The sequence below is a fragment of the Buteo buteo genome, chromosome 17 (genome assembly GCF_964188355.1).
Source record: "Buteo buteo chromosome 17, bButBut1.hap1.1, whole genome shotgun sequence".
Classification (NCBI taxonomy): Eukaryota; Metazoa; Chordata; class Aves; order Accipitriformes; family Accipitridae; genus Buteo; species Buteo buteo.
Genome location: NC_134187.1, coordinates 21,962,327 through 21,976,976, shown reverse-complemented (window position 1 = coordinate 21,976,976; position 14,650 = coordinate 21,962,327). Strand labels below are relative to the sequence as shown.

At 38.6% G+C, this 14,650-nt stretch overlaps 1 protein-coding gene across 2 annotated transcripts in view; it reads right to left on the bottom strand.

The window, feature by feature from the left end:
- Positions 1–3,361: 3,361 nt before the first annotated feature.
- SH3YL1 (SH3 and SYLF domain containing 1) overlaps positions 3,362–14,650 on the bottom strand; it is a 52,810-nt gene continuing 41,521 nt past the window's right edge. For both annotated transcript variants that reach the window (XM_075049221.1, XM_075049222.1), the window contains exon 10: positions 3,362–3,931. In XM_075049221.1, the coding sequence (XP_074905322.1) occupies positions 3,732–3,931 (200 nt within the window). In that variant the 3' untranslated portion in view covers positions 3,362–3,731. The remainder of the gene's footprint in view (positions 3,932–14,650) is intronic.

Below are 14,650 nucleotides of genomic sequence, written 5' to 3'. Positions count from 1 at the left end.
GTCCACTAGAAACCAAGACACAAACTCATGCTGAGGGTGAGAAAAAACTAAGTTTTCATTCTTTTTGTCCTTCAACTGTGACATTTATGCAAGCATTTCAGTTTCAGAAAGGATGAACAGATACAGATAGCAGGGAAGATGCATCCAAATCCTTGTAGCAGACAAATCATTTGATATTTTATAAAAGGCCAGAGTTGATGAAAACTTTCTTGCAAACCTGCCATCAGTATGTGTAAATGTGTTAGTGAATACACACCAGCTAGACATGTCAGAAGGAAGATTTTTTGCAGTGCACCTTGCAATACTGATCTGCCAGTCCAGTGACCCATCAGTAATCACATCCTGAGAAAACTGCTTAGAGTACAACAGAAAAAATTATTTCTGGGCACCATGAAATTCAAAATTTGAAGCCTATAATATAGTAAGACATAAGATTTCCTCCAGGAAAGAATTCTACTTTGACAACTTAGGATGGTGAAACACTTAAAATTAAGATGAATTATGATTAAGTTACCTGATGATGTTGAACACAGAGCATACAGTCCTACTAACCTTCGGGAATTACCTTGCTCAAAGCCTACAAAGACTGACAGGAAGTCGGGCTGCCATATACAAAATATAGTCACAAAATAAATATGGAAAGTACCTGTATTTTATACAGAGAAATTACTATTGTCTGATTAACTGCGCTTCAGCAATAAAAATAGTTGGTTTATATGCTGAAGGTCACTGCTTATAAAAGCAAGATGATGAATTGAACCTGCTCAACACCACAGCAGAAGTACTTTCCCCGTAATCTCTATACCTTTTATTAAGTATCCCCTTGAGGGAACTCCATGGCTCCGTAAATCATTTTTTCTCTTCTAGTACAGATACCTGCTGATTTGGTCCTACAGACATCTATCCTCCATTGAAAACCGGGTGCTAGGAACCTCATAACTGGTCTACAAACACATTTAATACTTTGTGCTAGAGGCACTGTCTTCTTCAGTATCTTCTCTTTCTTCTGGATCTGGGTCAGGCATCCTGTAGTAAAGGAACACATACCTGGACTTTCTTTCATGGAAAAGCTCTCTTACCAGAACATAAGTGTCTCTTGGGTGATTCTGTTTATCTCTAGGTTTTTGTTCCCAGACCTACTGCAGAGAACCTGCTATATAACTACCTGTTCCTTACAGATCTCTTAGTTTACCAAATCATGCAGACTGTCTTTTACTGTAAACCATTTTTACTGTTTTTACAAAAACACTTTTGGAATTAGCCTAAGCCCACTGACGTGGGTTGATCCAGCCCGTGTCAAAGGCATGTAGAATCAGGCCATAGAGTTCTGTAATGCTTCAAGAAGGTTTGTTTTTGACAACCAATGGCTTTTCTTTCATTAGGCTAATCCACTGAATCTTCTCCTTCCTGTATTATATTTAGATGAAGAAAGAAATGTTCCAGGTATGAGATACACTTCCCATTTAATATTTCCCCCTGAAAATGCAGCTTGAATTTAGTAATTAATCAGTGCTATCCTGCAGAGTCTACAGACTATCATGAACACTTAGATTAGACAACCTTCATTTTTCCCCGAACTGAGCTAAGGCAATCCAAGAAACTGAATTTACATAAACAATAAAAAGATTTTAATGTGCAAGTTCATAAATTCTGACAGTTTCATGGAAGAAGACACTTGAGATGAGTTAAGAAGTTTTAACGACCCTACACAAAGGCAACTACACTGGCTGAAAAAGCAGCCAGCATTCTGGAAATGACTAATGAAGTACCACAGCACAATTCTGCTAGTGGATGCTTCAGCTTGTACTGCATAATTAACATGCAGCAACAGGGTATACTAAACGTGGGAGTGGTTCTTTGTGAATATGTGGAATATCTAGATGCTGGGTCTATGATATTATTATTAATCTTGTTTACTAAGTCTTGATATTGGATGATTCAGTGTTTTCTTGCTTAATAAGCAATAGATGCAGTCTATCTATCTGAAAGATAGGTAAACGCAGAATTTGCTTTCTCACCTCAAACTGGCAGATGCTACAACAGTCCTTCTAAAGGCATATAACAACACTTCCACTGCAGCTGTGTGAGGTTATGTAACTCTTCCCAACTGTTTGGAAAATACTTTCTAAAAAAATACCTGCAAGCAGTATGGATCCATTTGGTGATGGCATCTATCTGAAGACAGATGGCATACATCTGTCTTGTCTATTAGGCAAAGAATATGAAGGATTTTCATTGAAAGGTAGCAAACGCATTTGACTATGGTTTCAGTCTCTTCTGTCTTATTTTGAGTTTGTTTATCAAAAACATGTGGCCCAGGCTGCAAGAAATCCAGAAACTTTTGCCAATGAGTGGAATGGAATTATTTTCTTACAATGATAAGTCTTCCTCTATACTAGGCTTAACCTTGCCATTCAGATGGGATAACTTAAAGCTAAACAGCACTTGATAGATTAGTAGATCATAACAGCAGATCAACTGCAACTTGGTTGCTGGACAGATCACACATACTTATTTTCCATCTGATACTCTCAGCACTGTTAGAAGAAACAAAGACTTAACAAAATGCATTTTCAAGTGGGGAAAAGCTGAGACCGAAGAAGCATAATTATCATCTTGGCATTAACTCCATATAAGAGGCAAATTCAGCATATCCAGCAATGAGAAGGAAACTAAACTGGTTCTCAAAAACTCCAACTCTCAATATCACCTCTGCTCTGATTTGTCACATCAACTTTCAAGTCGTAAAATGAAGTTGATTTACAAAAATACTCAAAATTAATTTGAAATCTGAGAAAAAGTGCCATACATTACTACTATATATATGCCACAGAAATATTTTCCCTATCTTACTGTTAATAATTTACTCTATTTACGCTGTAATTTACTCTATGTTGCTCTTTCCTTACAGATTAAACATTAAAAAAATCTTAAATGGGAAGAAGCAGGAAGAGTTGTGCAAGCTCACTTGTGAACCAGGCAGAGATTTCTCTATCTTGTTTTCCATTTGTGGAACAAGTTCCTATAAGAATCAAGGGATATCATAAGCCTATATATTTTCTGGGAGGGACTATTCATGCATTTTATTAAACAAACTTTCAGAAGTGCTTAAATTCTTCAAAGATGAGGGCAACATAAGACAAACTATCAGAGAGGCTGAACTGAGTTGTTTAAAAAAAAAGGTCTTTGTATGCCTAACAAGGACAAACATTGGGGACCAGCCCTAAAGTAGTTACTAACAAAAACTGCAATGCCTGAAGTGATTTTTAAAACCAAGTATAAAGGTAATTTCTTCTGCCATACCTGGAAAAAAAATCTGTGTTTAGTAAAAGTAAAGAACTCCAACTCAGAGATGGTTTGAAGCAAATTTGAGAGCATTTATTATAGAAAGAGACCATAAATTATAATTTAATAGAAATCAGCATTTTTTTAGCATGCTTACTTTTAAATTGTAATTTTTCCCTCATGTAAAAAATAAATATATATAGCAAGACAGAACTGAAAGTAGACACAAACTGGAGTACTTTTTATATTGCAAACTGCTCAAAAATAATACTTCATTGCCTACTGTTTATTTACGAAATAAGTTTAGGGGAAAGTTAATTTAATATATTTCAATTTTGTGTTAGAATAGTCTTGATCAAGAATCTCATTTTACTAAAATGTGAAAAGATAAAATATATTTTTCAGTGTAAATATATTACTGCTTCAACATTTTCTCCTATACAAATTTAGTTGTTACTTATGGCAACATAATTGGCCGGAAAGATGCCAGTTTGTCCTCCTATTCTTCCTTCCCACCAGTCAAACTGGGAATCTGTTTTGGTTGTGACTGTGATTTTGTCTCCAGCTTTAAAAGTCAAGTCACCTGGCTGCTGTCCTTCGAATGAATAAAGTGCTGTCACTTCTACTGGATTACTCCAAGAGTTACCTGAAGTGAAAGAAATTAAACAAAAACGAAATTACCGAACTGCACATACAGTAAGTACTTAAATACAATATTCTTAAATGACAGTAGAAAACAGTGACAAAGACACCAAAATAATTTATCTGAGCATATAAAACACTGATGAAAAAAACCCTCCATACACAAAATAAAGATCAGCAATTTTTTCTACATGCTTCATACGGTCAGAGACAGTGTTGACACTTTTTTAGCCAATATCTCAATGTTTGTTACTATTGAACTTCCAATCCAAGCGAATAACTTCAGTTTGCTAATAATTATGTTTGCTCTCAATTCCTTTAACTGTCTGAACTATACAAGGTAGTTGCATTTGTTTAACGTTGATTTAGAAAACAGTTAAATCTCTCACATGAATGCACCTAAAAGTGAAAAATGGAAGATGCAATGGAAGACTAGTTAAGAGGAAATAATGAAGACGTTTACACTGTCAGGTGGAGAGATTTCAGGATGTATTGCTCATATGGACATGATGGCTGCACAAATGCTCAAGCATGCAAGATTAAAGGCTTTTAGCATTAGCTGCACCTGCTTGCTGCCAAAACTGTTGCAAAAGAGGAAACCCAAGCTCTTCGTAGTCTACACATTGCAAGTGCAGAGCTAGAAAGGATGGTCAGAGAAGCACTGATACAACTTTTTTTTTTGGCAGTCTGTTGTCAACAACTGATACCCACAGAACTTTTCTTCTAGTTGCTTTTATCACTTCAAAAGAAAGAGGAAAACTCCTCTTCCCCCAAGACTCCAAAATACAAACTGTAGCCAAATCAGGACAGACAGAGAAGAATAATGAACTACAAATGTATGCATAAACAGCATAGATTTTTTTTCCCCAGCATCTGTCAATATATATCTTCATTCCATAGGCCAGTTCTTTCCCTTTGTGATCTGTATTTGTAGCAATCATCAAAGATTAATACAAAATTATTTGGCCATGAGCTCGGAGAGTGTTGGTTGCAGAGAAGTCAAATGCTGTCTTCCTTGATCACACAGTCTCTCTCCCCTGATATCTATATTCATGATCTGAAGTCACACACCACTATTTCTTTTGATGTGAAAACAAAACCAGACAAGAATACCCATGTTTATCAGGTCCTCATCTCTACCAGTTACTCCTACCAAAAAAAGGCAGCAATACAACTTTTCTAAATACCTTTTTTTACTTTCATACTTGAAACCCTGACAGACTGAGTATTCAGCAATTACATGATCTTCCTCCAAGAATTCAAGCATTTGAAGCAGTCAGAATGATATGCTGTGTTCCCATACAAAGTGTGATTTGAAGCTAGATATTTTGATTGAGGATATCACAGCAAAACCCACAAAAATAAAAGACACTTGAACTTTTTACTCCTAGTTTTAATAGAATAACAGTAAGAAAATACTGTGGCTCAGGACTCTTTAGGTGCTAAGGCATGAAAACAGTTATGACACAATTGCATATAAAAAGGAAGAGGGGGTGTGTTTTACCCCTGTGCTACATTCAGGTAGCACGCATGGGTAAAAGTGCATTTTATAAGTTACAATGAAGACTATAAATTCTTATACTTTGAGTTCTTAACCATATGTGTTTCCGTCACCTAAATGTTCAAATGGATAATCACTCAAGGAGAATTAGAGTTACTATGTATTTATAACTGTCCAAACTATGTTAATATACTTGGAAAAATTAGATAATTGACAGCACAAAAGAAGAGACTGAAAGTGCTGAAAGTGATGGTGAAAGCTTCTTTTCGTTACATTCAAGAAGAACGTACAGAGAAGAACTGTCACCACCACTTTAATATGCTGGACTTGTAGCAAAGGCAGCAAGTAATAGCTACCTCCTCCATGGCCAAACTTGCATTAAGAGTAAGACTATAATTCCTCTTACAGAAAACTATTGAGTATACTGAAATCGGCTCAGTAAAAGTAGGAAGAAAACCAAAGGGAATCTAGACACAAATTAAAGCATGAAAAGGTGGAACAAAAGAAGTGCGTGTGAGATATTAAAGTGTAGGAGTGCATTCAATGCACCACAATCATGCCTCCAATAATTTGCTCTGTCATATGAACAAGATTGTTTCATGCATTTCCCTTCCCACTTTTTGCCCCTGTGCATGTGTAACTTTCCAAACATACAGAAACCACAAAGCACTACAGCTGATTATGAACATTGAGTTCTGTGTCCCTGCCCCATGTGCTACCTGCTATAATTTAAAAACATTTTCCAGCTTTATTCATCAGCTATTTCATAACAACTCCTACTTAATTTTCCCTAGCAGCTCTTTCTCATACTACAGTTTCATTTTATTTCTCATAAAGATTCTAATCTCTGTCCTTTAATTCTGTATTTTTGTAGCATAAAACAGATAAAATGCGTATTTATTGCCTCCAGATTGCAGCACCCCATGCCTCATATTTATTTGGATCATCCTAACAAATAGTTATCTTAAAGGAATACATTGTTATGAATTCTACCACATATTATAAGGGGGAGCTATTTCAAATTCTTGTTTCCCGATTTCAGTTTTACATAAAAGGGTTTTAAATAAAATTGTTATAGTTAACATGAAGATGGCTGAATGCATATATAGAAACCACATTTGCAGCTCACACAAGATGGTGCTACAGTGCTACATACAGCATATGATACTGAAATAATTGAGATTTATAAGTATGCACACTGGAATAAAAACAAATTACATTGTGGAAAATCCTTAATTAATGGTATCTGAATACACACAGCACACTTCTACAAACACAGTGGTCAAAACAGAAATATATAAATTTTGGCTGAAGATCAATTAGTGCAGCAGCCAGCATACATATTTAATGCTCTAGCATAGATGGGTATGGCATATGCTTGGTAACAAACTGCTCTGACCACAATATCCTTTCATTTTTATTCATCTTTACATGCCATAATGACTTGAACCTTTTGCTAAGGACTACTGCTATGGATTAAGGACTCGATGAGGTATAAACTAGAATGAATTTATGGCCTCTTGGGTGCGCTGCAGTACCAGCCCCAGACTGAAGGAGAGAGTGATAAAACTATCTTTAATTACAGCACATTTACCGCAGAATGAAAGCATTCTTTAGAAAATTGCTACAGAACAGATACAGGGGCTACATTTCTATTAATTGGCTGAAGAATGCCAGAGCCTTTCTTTGAGGCCAACTGGCATAGACTGGCCACATATATACTAGTAAATGCTCACCATCCAGAGAGGAGAGCCACAGCCAAACTACCTACTGGTTTCTATACTGGAGTAACTCCTAAACCTCATCTATGGATTAATTATCTGGGAAAGTGCTAGGTGAGATTAACACCAAGGAACTTTCTAGCAACTCAATCACATAGGTAACTGAGTTATAGCGCTTGGGCCCATGCCTTCACACTGTTTAATTTACTAGCACATGTAGCCAATGTATAAAGTGTCAGTAAACCCATAGGCTGATTCTAAGACTGGTTTTTAGAGAAGAAAAGGCATTTTACATCATTTTGGGTTCGGCTTATTATGCTTTCAAAAACTAAATCTGAGTTGGAAGACAGAATAGAACAGTCCAGCTGTGGGTCCCAAATTTAATTTTACTGGCATAGATGTGTATATCACCTAGCTCTGAATGTCTGATGCTAAAGAGCTTGCAGAATAATTATATAAAAACTGTGAAGTGCTGCTTTTGGCCATTGACACAGCAATAAAACTGAAATAAGTTTCATGCGCTTGAGGTTAGTGGTGAGACTGCTAAACATCCACTTTGCAAAATTTGCTAATTGTCAGCAATTAGAGAGCTAGGATGATTTTGTGGGTCATGTGTGCACCTATATAGTAGATACTGTAAGCGAACTAACAAACTATTACTGCTGGTTTGGGGTTCATCTAAACCGTATTAAAGAGCTTATGAAAAAGGACTCTGTGACTCAATTGTCACTGCCAACGAGCCATCTGATCAAGGGTACTGATGACTGACAGGGTAATCCTGTTGTTAACTGCTCATATATTATGTGCTTTCAGCTAAATCTCTACTTTGGTAAATGGACTGTGGGCCTGGCTTCTTTTGAAGTTGGAAGGTTGCAACATTGCTTCTATTGGATTGCAACATATCATATGAAAATGTGATCGTCTAGGTAGATATATTTTTCCTTGAAACTGAATAGTCTCTCTATCTTACTAAATTTTTTTTGGTGCAACCTTTAGAATGCATGGCTATAGTTTTTGTTATTTAAAAAGCCATCTGAATGAGCAACACATTTAACATACAAACTTCTACTTTCTCTGTATTTTGTTAAGAAGTAGAGAGAAGTGACTGGAACTATCACACAAAATGTTAAAAGTCAGATGAGTCTCCAGCATCAGAGATGACATAAGTTGTATAGTGCTGGCATAAAAGCCCCACCAAAAAGCATCAGCTTACAGAAAAGCTGTAATAGAGTTCTCATTGTTTAAACGGAGACCTAGAAAACTAAGCAACCAAATGAATCTTGTTTGTACAGCAGAAGTAAGAGAAAACCAACAAACAGACCAAACGATGGAAAACAACTAATGGATCTAGGCAGATGCAAACATCTATGCTTTCAAAAACAAATATATCAAATATCAAAAAGGTTTATTAACACTAGTACAGTGTTCAGAGGTACTGAAAGCCTTGGGTATTGCTCATAGGTTTAGGATGAGAGCTGTAACTGACAGTAAACAAGACAGAAATCTTAGTTCTTTATCTGTTATGGGACACTGGGCTTTTCTTTGGAAAGGATTAGTATTGAGTTTATAATTAAGAGTTCAGGAAAGAATCCAAAGTAGGCTGAAGAACTAGGTTAATTACTGGGTCCTGCAAATCTCTGAGTAAAAAATGATAGTTGGTGCCAGCAACAATAAAGAGTTTATAGAAGATTTTAATGGCCACCCATAGCAGGTCTGGACAACACCACCTGCTCAGATGTGACTGTGAGTGTGAATAATGTGTGTGTACATATATTGATTATACTAAACTGCCTGAAGGATGTTTGCCCCAAATTATCGTATTAAAAAGGAAGACTATTATCAGGCCCCAAATGGACGCGCTACAGAGGAAGACAACCATTAGCTTGATTCAACAGCTTTACACGAGCCAGCAACATGCCATTCTAGCAAAGAAGGCAAACAGTATGCTGGGCTGCATTAGGCAAAGTATTGCCAGCAGGTCAAGGGAGGTGATCCTTCCCCTTTACTCAGCACTGGTGAGGCCACACCTGGAGTACTGGGTCCAGTTCTGAGCTCCTCAGCACAAAAGAGACATGGACATGCTGGAGAGAGTCCAGCAAAGGGCCATGGAGATGATGAAGGGACTGGAGCATCTCTCCTATGAGGAAAGGCTGAGAGAGCTGGGACTGTTCAGCCTAGGGAAGAAAAGGCTCATCAATGTCTATAAATACCTGAAGGGAGGGTGCAAAGAGGATGGAGCCAGGCTCTTTCCAGTGGTGCCCAATGACAGCACCAGAGGCAGTGGGCACAAACTGAAACACAGGAGATGTTGTCTGAACATCAGGAAACACTTTTACTGTGAGGGTGACTGAGCACTGGAATAGGTTGCCCAGAGAGGTTGTGGAGCCTCCATCCTTGGAGATATTCAAAAGCCATCTGGACATGGTCCTGCGCAACTGGCTCTCAGTGGCCCTGCTTGAGCAGGGAGGTTGGACCAGATGATCTCTAAAGGCCCTTTCCAACCTCAATCATTCTGTGATTTGATGAAAAACTTCAAAGAGACTTTTGAAACAAAGTTACCTTGAAATATAAAAGCAGCATGCAAATTTGTAATTGGCAGGGAGAGAGTTTGGACTGGCACAGCAGTAATCTGTGGTGGTGCACTTCTTTCCCCCTCTCTCGGCTGATCTACAAACACAGGGAGTCTCACTAGGCCTTAGCATAAGTGTAGTGAGTTGGGTGGTTAAGTGTCCCTTGACCGTACCAGCGACTCTCACACAGCTAACACAGGGAGTCATGCGGACCAACTCAAGGACTCCTGCTGTTGGGTAACAAAAAAAAAAAAACGAAAGTAGAGAAAACTGTTTCTCTCACAAGAACCTTGAGACATCCCAGCCCTCCCCTGACAACCTTGGAGCACCCCATATCTGAATCTTAAGTCATTCTCCAACAGCCCCAGAGTATTCCTCATCTGAATCATAACTCAGGTGAAACGGTACCAGCACAGCTGGAATCCCAGTAATTTGTTGATGACTAGAGTCAATCATCTCCCGAATCTATAAGCCGTGGTACTAAGTGAGGCCCTTTGAGCTCTCCCAGACCACTGTGGGCTGCGACCAGCACCTCCCTCCGAGTGGGACACCTCTCAGAGCTCGCAGACTTTCCTGTTTGTGAAGATCAGTGGTCTGTCGCCAAAAGCTGACAGGACCTGAGCTGATACTCTCCGTTCCTTGAGACTCGACCCTTCACCCATTAAGAAAGATGCCAAAGCATTCAATATGAATATTTTCACTGAACTCGAGGGGAATTTTTAACAGGTGTACCACTCTTGCTTGCTTTTATGTATATCTCTTTGTGCCTTTATGCATGGGTGTGTACTAAATTGAATATTCTATAGCAAGTACATTACAAGTTATTGCTTTTCAAATCTACACTTAAATTACTGTTGTGAACTTTATTCAACTCTGAATGAATCTCAGGCTGTTATTACACTCATAATCCCTTAGATACAAACTGTTGACCAAGTCTGGGACTAGGAGTTGATTCAGCCGCACCTAGACTCCAACAGGAGTTTAGAAAGCAAGGGGGTCTTCTCTGAACCTCGTGACTCAACATGAGGGTCTCCCTTACCCTTTTTACATTCCCCATCTCTGTACAAATCATGAGAAATCAATTCTAACTTGATTTTTCATTGTATATTTATCTTTTTTAACTTACTGCAGTTTTAGTCTCTGTATAACTAATTTTAGTCTGATTCTAACTTAGTTTTCCTGTGTGCATTTCATCCATGTATTAAGTAATAGAGTGAACCTTGCCATCGAATTCTGTGAAGTCACGCTTTTATTTGAATTCCTATTAAATCATTTTTCTTTTGCTTATACCATTGGAAGTGATTTTTAAGTGGTCCAAACCACTCCCTTTCACGACAATTTGATACAAATGGAAGTCACTTTGCCAGCATCATCTCTGTCTATGCCAAACAGAGCAGTCTCCCTGTCAGACACTGTGACCAGCCTGTGCCCAGCTAGGGGAGCGCCAGCATGGGGTGCACCTAGTAGGCACTCACATCTCTTTGTGCATATCTGACCTCGTGGTGGGGCTTTCTTGTCAACATATGGATCAGTGGGTTGTAGGGAGCTGCACAAGCACACACAGAGCTGCAATATGCACATCTCCAACAAAAGGTTTGTGCAAGTAGGAGAACCTGCACTGCCAGAATAGACTCCTCATACTACCTGTGAGAGGGGAGGTGCATGAATGTAAAGCTTTGTATACATAACACTCAATATGCATGCATACCTGGAAGTGCAATTGAAACTCTGGAGGTTGCATTTAGAAACCTCAGGTGTTTATTAACTTTTTGCAGTTGTCTAATATTGTGATTTCTTTGCTGTAATGCTCAAATTGATCCTGAATGTATACTTCACAGATTACTAGCTAATTATCTGTCATTAACGAATTAATAAAGCACTTTGATCCTGATTTTTGTTTGAGCTATATGAACTAAGTAGTCTTACCGTGTCACAGTTCTTGCAAAAGTGTCTTCTCCCACAGCAAAGATTAGGGTTCAGGCTGAATGGTGCATGGCCATTACTGAGTTTTAACTAATAATTATAATGAAAGAACTTATTTAACTGCTGGTCTAGTAAGGATGTGTGGTGGTGCATTTCTTTCAACCTCTCCAGGTAAATTTACAAACTCGGGAAGGCTTGCTAGGCCTTAGCATAAGTGCAATAAGTCAGGCAGTTAAGCGACCCTCGACTGTGCCAGGAACACTGACACAGCTAAGACAAGGAGATATGCTGTGCGTCTCAAGGACTTCACTCCCTGTTGAAGGCAGCAGGACGGGAGTAGAGATTGCAGCCAGTTCTTTCTCATAACAACCTTGAGACATTACAATCCTCCCCTGACAAACCTGGAGCATCCCATATCTATGTTTTGAATTATTCTCCAACAGTCTCAGAATTTTCCAGTGCAGCTGAGATTCTAGAAATTTGTTAATGACGAAAGTGAATCATCTCCCGAACCTATGAACAGTGGTACTAAATGAGGCCCTTTGAGCTTTCCTGGACTGCAGCAGGCTACAACTAGCATCTCCCTCCGAGTGGGACGCTTCTGAGAGCTCACAAACTTTCCTGTTTGCGAAAATCAGAGGTCTGCTGCTGAAAGCCGACACGACCTGGGCTGATTCTCTCCACTCCTTGAGGCTCGACCTTTTGCCTGTTGAGACAAATGCCGAAGCACTTGATGTGAATATTTTCACTGACCTTGAGAGGAATTTTTAACAGGTATACCTCTTTTCTCTCTCTTATTCTCTTATAGGTATTTCTCTTAGTGTCTTTATGCAGGTGTGTGCACTAAGCTGAATAGTCTATAGTAAGTAAGTTACAGCAAGTATAATAGAAGTAATTTAAAATTTATACTTAAATTACTGTCATGATTTTTATTCAGCTGTTAATGAATTTTAGGCTGCTATTATACTTGTAATCCCTTTAGATATAAACCATTGACTAAGTCTGGGACTAGGAGTCAATCCAGTCACACCTAGACTCCAACAGGAGTTTAGAAAGCAAGGGGGTCTTCTCTGAACCTCATGACTCAACAGGATGGTGTCCCTTACCCTTTCCCACATTTCCTTTTACCCTATTATGTTTTCAGTTCCTATATACACATAAGTTTAGGTTGATTCTGATTTAATTTTCCTGTGTGGATTCTATCCATGTACTAAGTAATAGAACGAACCTTGCCAACGAATCCTGTGAAGTCGCACTTTTATACGAATTTCTATTAAATGATTTTTCTATTGCTAATACAATTGGAGGTGATTCTTTAAGTGATCTGAACCCCTCTCTCATTTTTTAATTTCCCCCCATGACAGAAGGGCAACTATGCATTGTGATGATAAAGCTAGGCCGAAAGCAGGAATTCAAATACGTAATAGAAAGCTAAGCTCACTAGCAGTCCCCTGAGAAGCTAGGATGGCTGTTCTTTTTTGCAAAAACAAATCAGTTTAGCCTAGGACTGACAGAGCAACTGAGCTACTGTTAGGGTTAAGACGAGGATCAGAGTTTAATGAAGTAAGGGGCTGAAGAGAAAGATTCATTGGTGGACAAAGCAATATCAGCAATGACATGAGGCATTAAGTGGCAAGAGTAAATATCTTACAGGTATTTCTGGTTTTGCTGTGCTCCTCAACCGATGAAGAGTTATATCTGGAAACTAAAACATAACATTAGATCCTTGCAGGACAGGTGAAGCATAGAATAAGAGCAACAAATGTTAATTCTGAGGTGGATGCGAGTTACTGCATTACAGTCAAAGTCAGATTTAAGGGTGGAACTAGGAAAACGAAATCCAGTCAGCAACAGTTATGCAGCTTCTGCACTCACTGTTAATAGGGGTTTGAACCAGTCCAGTTCCTACAGTGATTACTGCTGCCTGCTCCTCCTCCTTCATATATTCAGGCATTCAGACTTCAGGCTCATTGAGCTATATTTTGGGTAGGAACTTCAAGCGCCACAGATACATTTTCTGCTGGATCCAGCACAGTGTGCATTAGAATGTGGAAGGCAAGGGGTGGGCAAAGGAAATAGCATGTAGTAAATTCTGAAGGCACCAGGGTAACTACTAATGACAGGGATAGCTTCTGAATTCGTGCTAGGGCTCATGATAGTAAGAACTAAAGAGCTAAAATTTTGACTTGAGGAACGCAGCAGCATTGGGCCACAATGATGCCTAAAGGCAGGCCGAGAAATGGCTTTGAAGTACATAGGTGAATCACTAAGTTCAATCTGTAATACTCACAAGAATGGGACGAAAGCTGGATCTGGCAGGGAGTGCTTTTGGTTCTGTTCGAACTCAAAGACATACTTAACCTGAGAGTCAATGGAGGAATGTAAAGAATAGGCAAAGTGATAGGGCAGGAAATTAAGTTTGAAGCAAGAACTGAATCTAGATGAGTAAAGGAATATTGAATTTGCAAATGTCAGAAAGAAGGATGTTGCAACAATTGAATCATAACAGGACCAAAGCCTGGACAAAAGTGGAGATGCAAAGAAAAGGCTACATCTTTGAAATGGTATTCAGAAAACAATCTATTGGACTCCTTGCTCAGAAAGTGAGAACTTCTAAAGAAATTCAACTTGAAGTTCATACATGCTCTGCAGTGGTCAGCAACAGGCAGTTTCAGATTCTATTTGATCATTTTTAGCTTGAATTCATAATTGGTTAACAAAGGAGTACCAGAGTAAGGCAGGAAGAGACGGATCTGGAACAAAGGTAGTTATGAGTTGTCTGCAGAAAATGTTATCTAGCAAATGAAAAGGGACAAAGGATAGCTAGCTGGGAGATCTCAACAGAAAAACAGAGGGCTGATAAGGACACTTTCGCAGTGACACACTGGAAACATAGATATAAAGGCAATTACAGAGAGAGCCCAGCAATGGAATTCAGGGAGCACAAGTATTACCAAAGAAGACAGAAGATGACAATTAATCTATTACCAGGTTAAGGGAGGATGTAA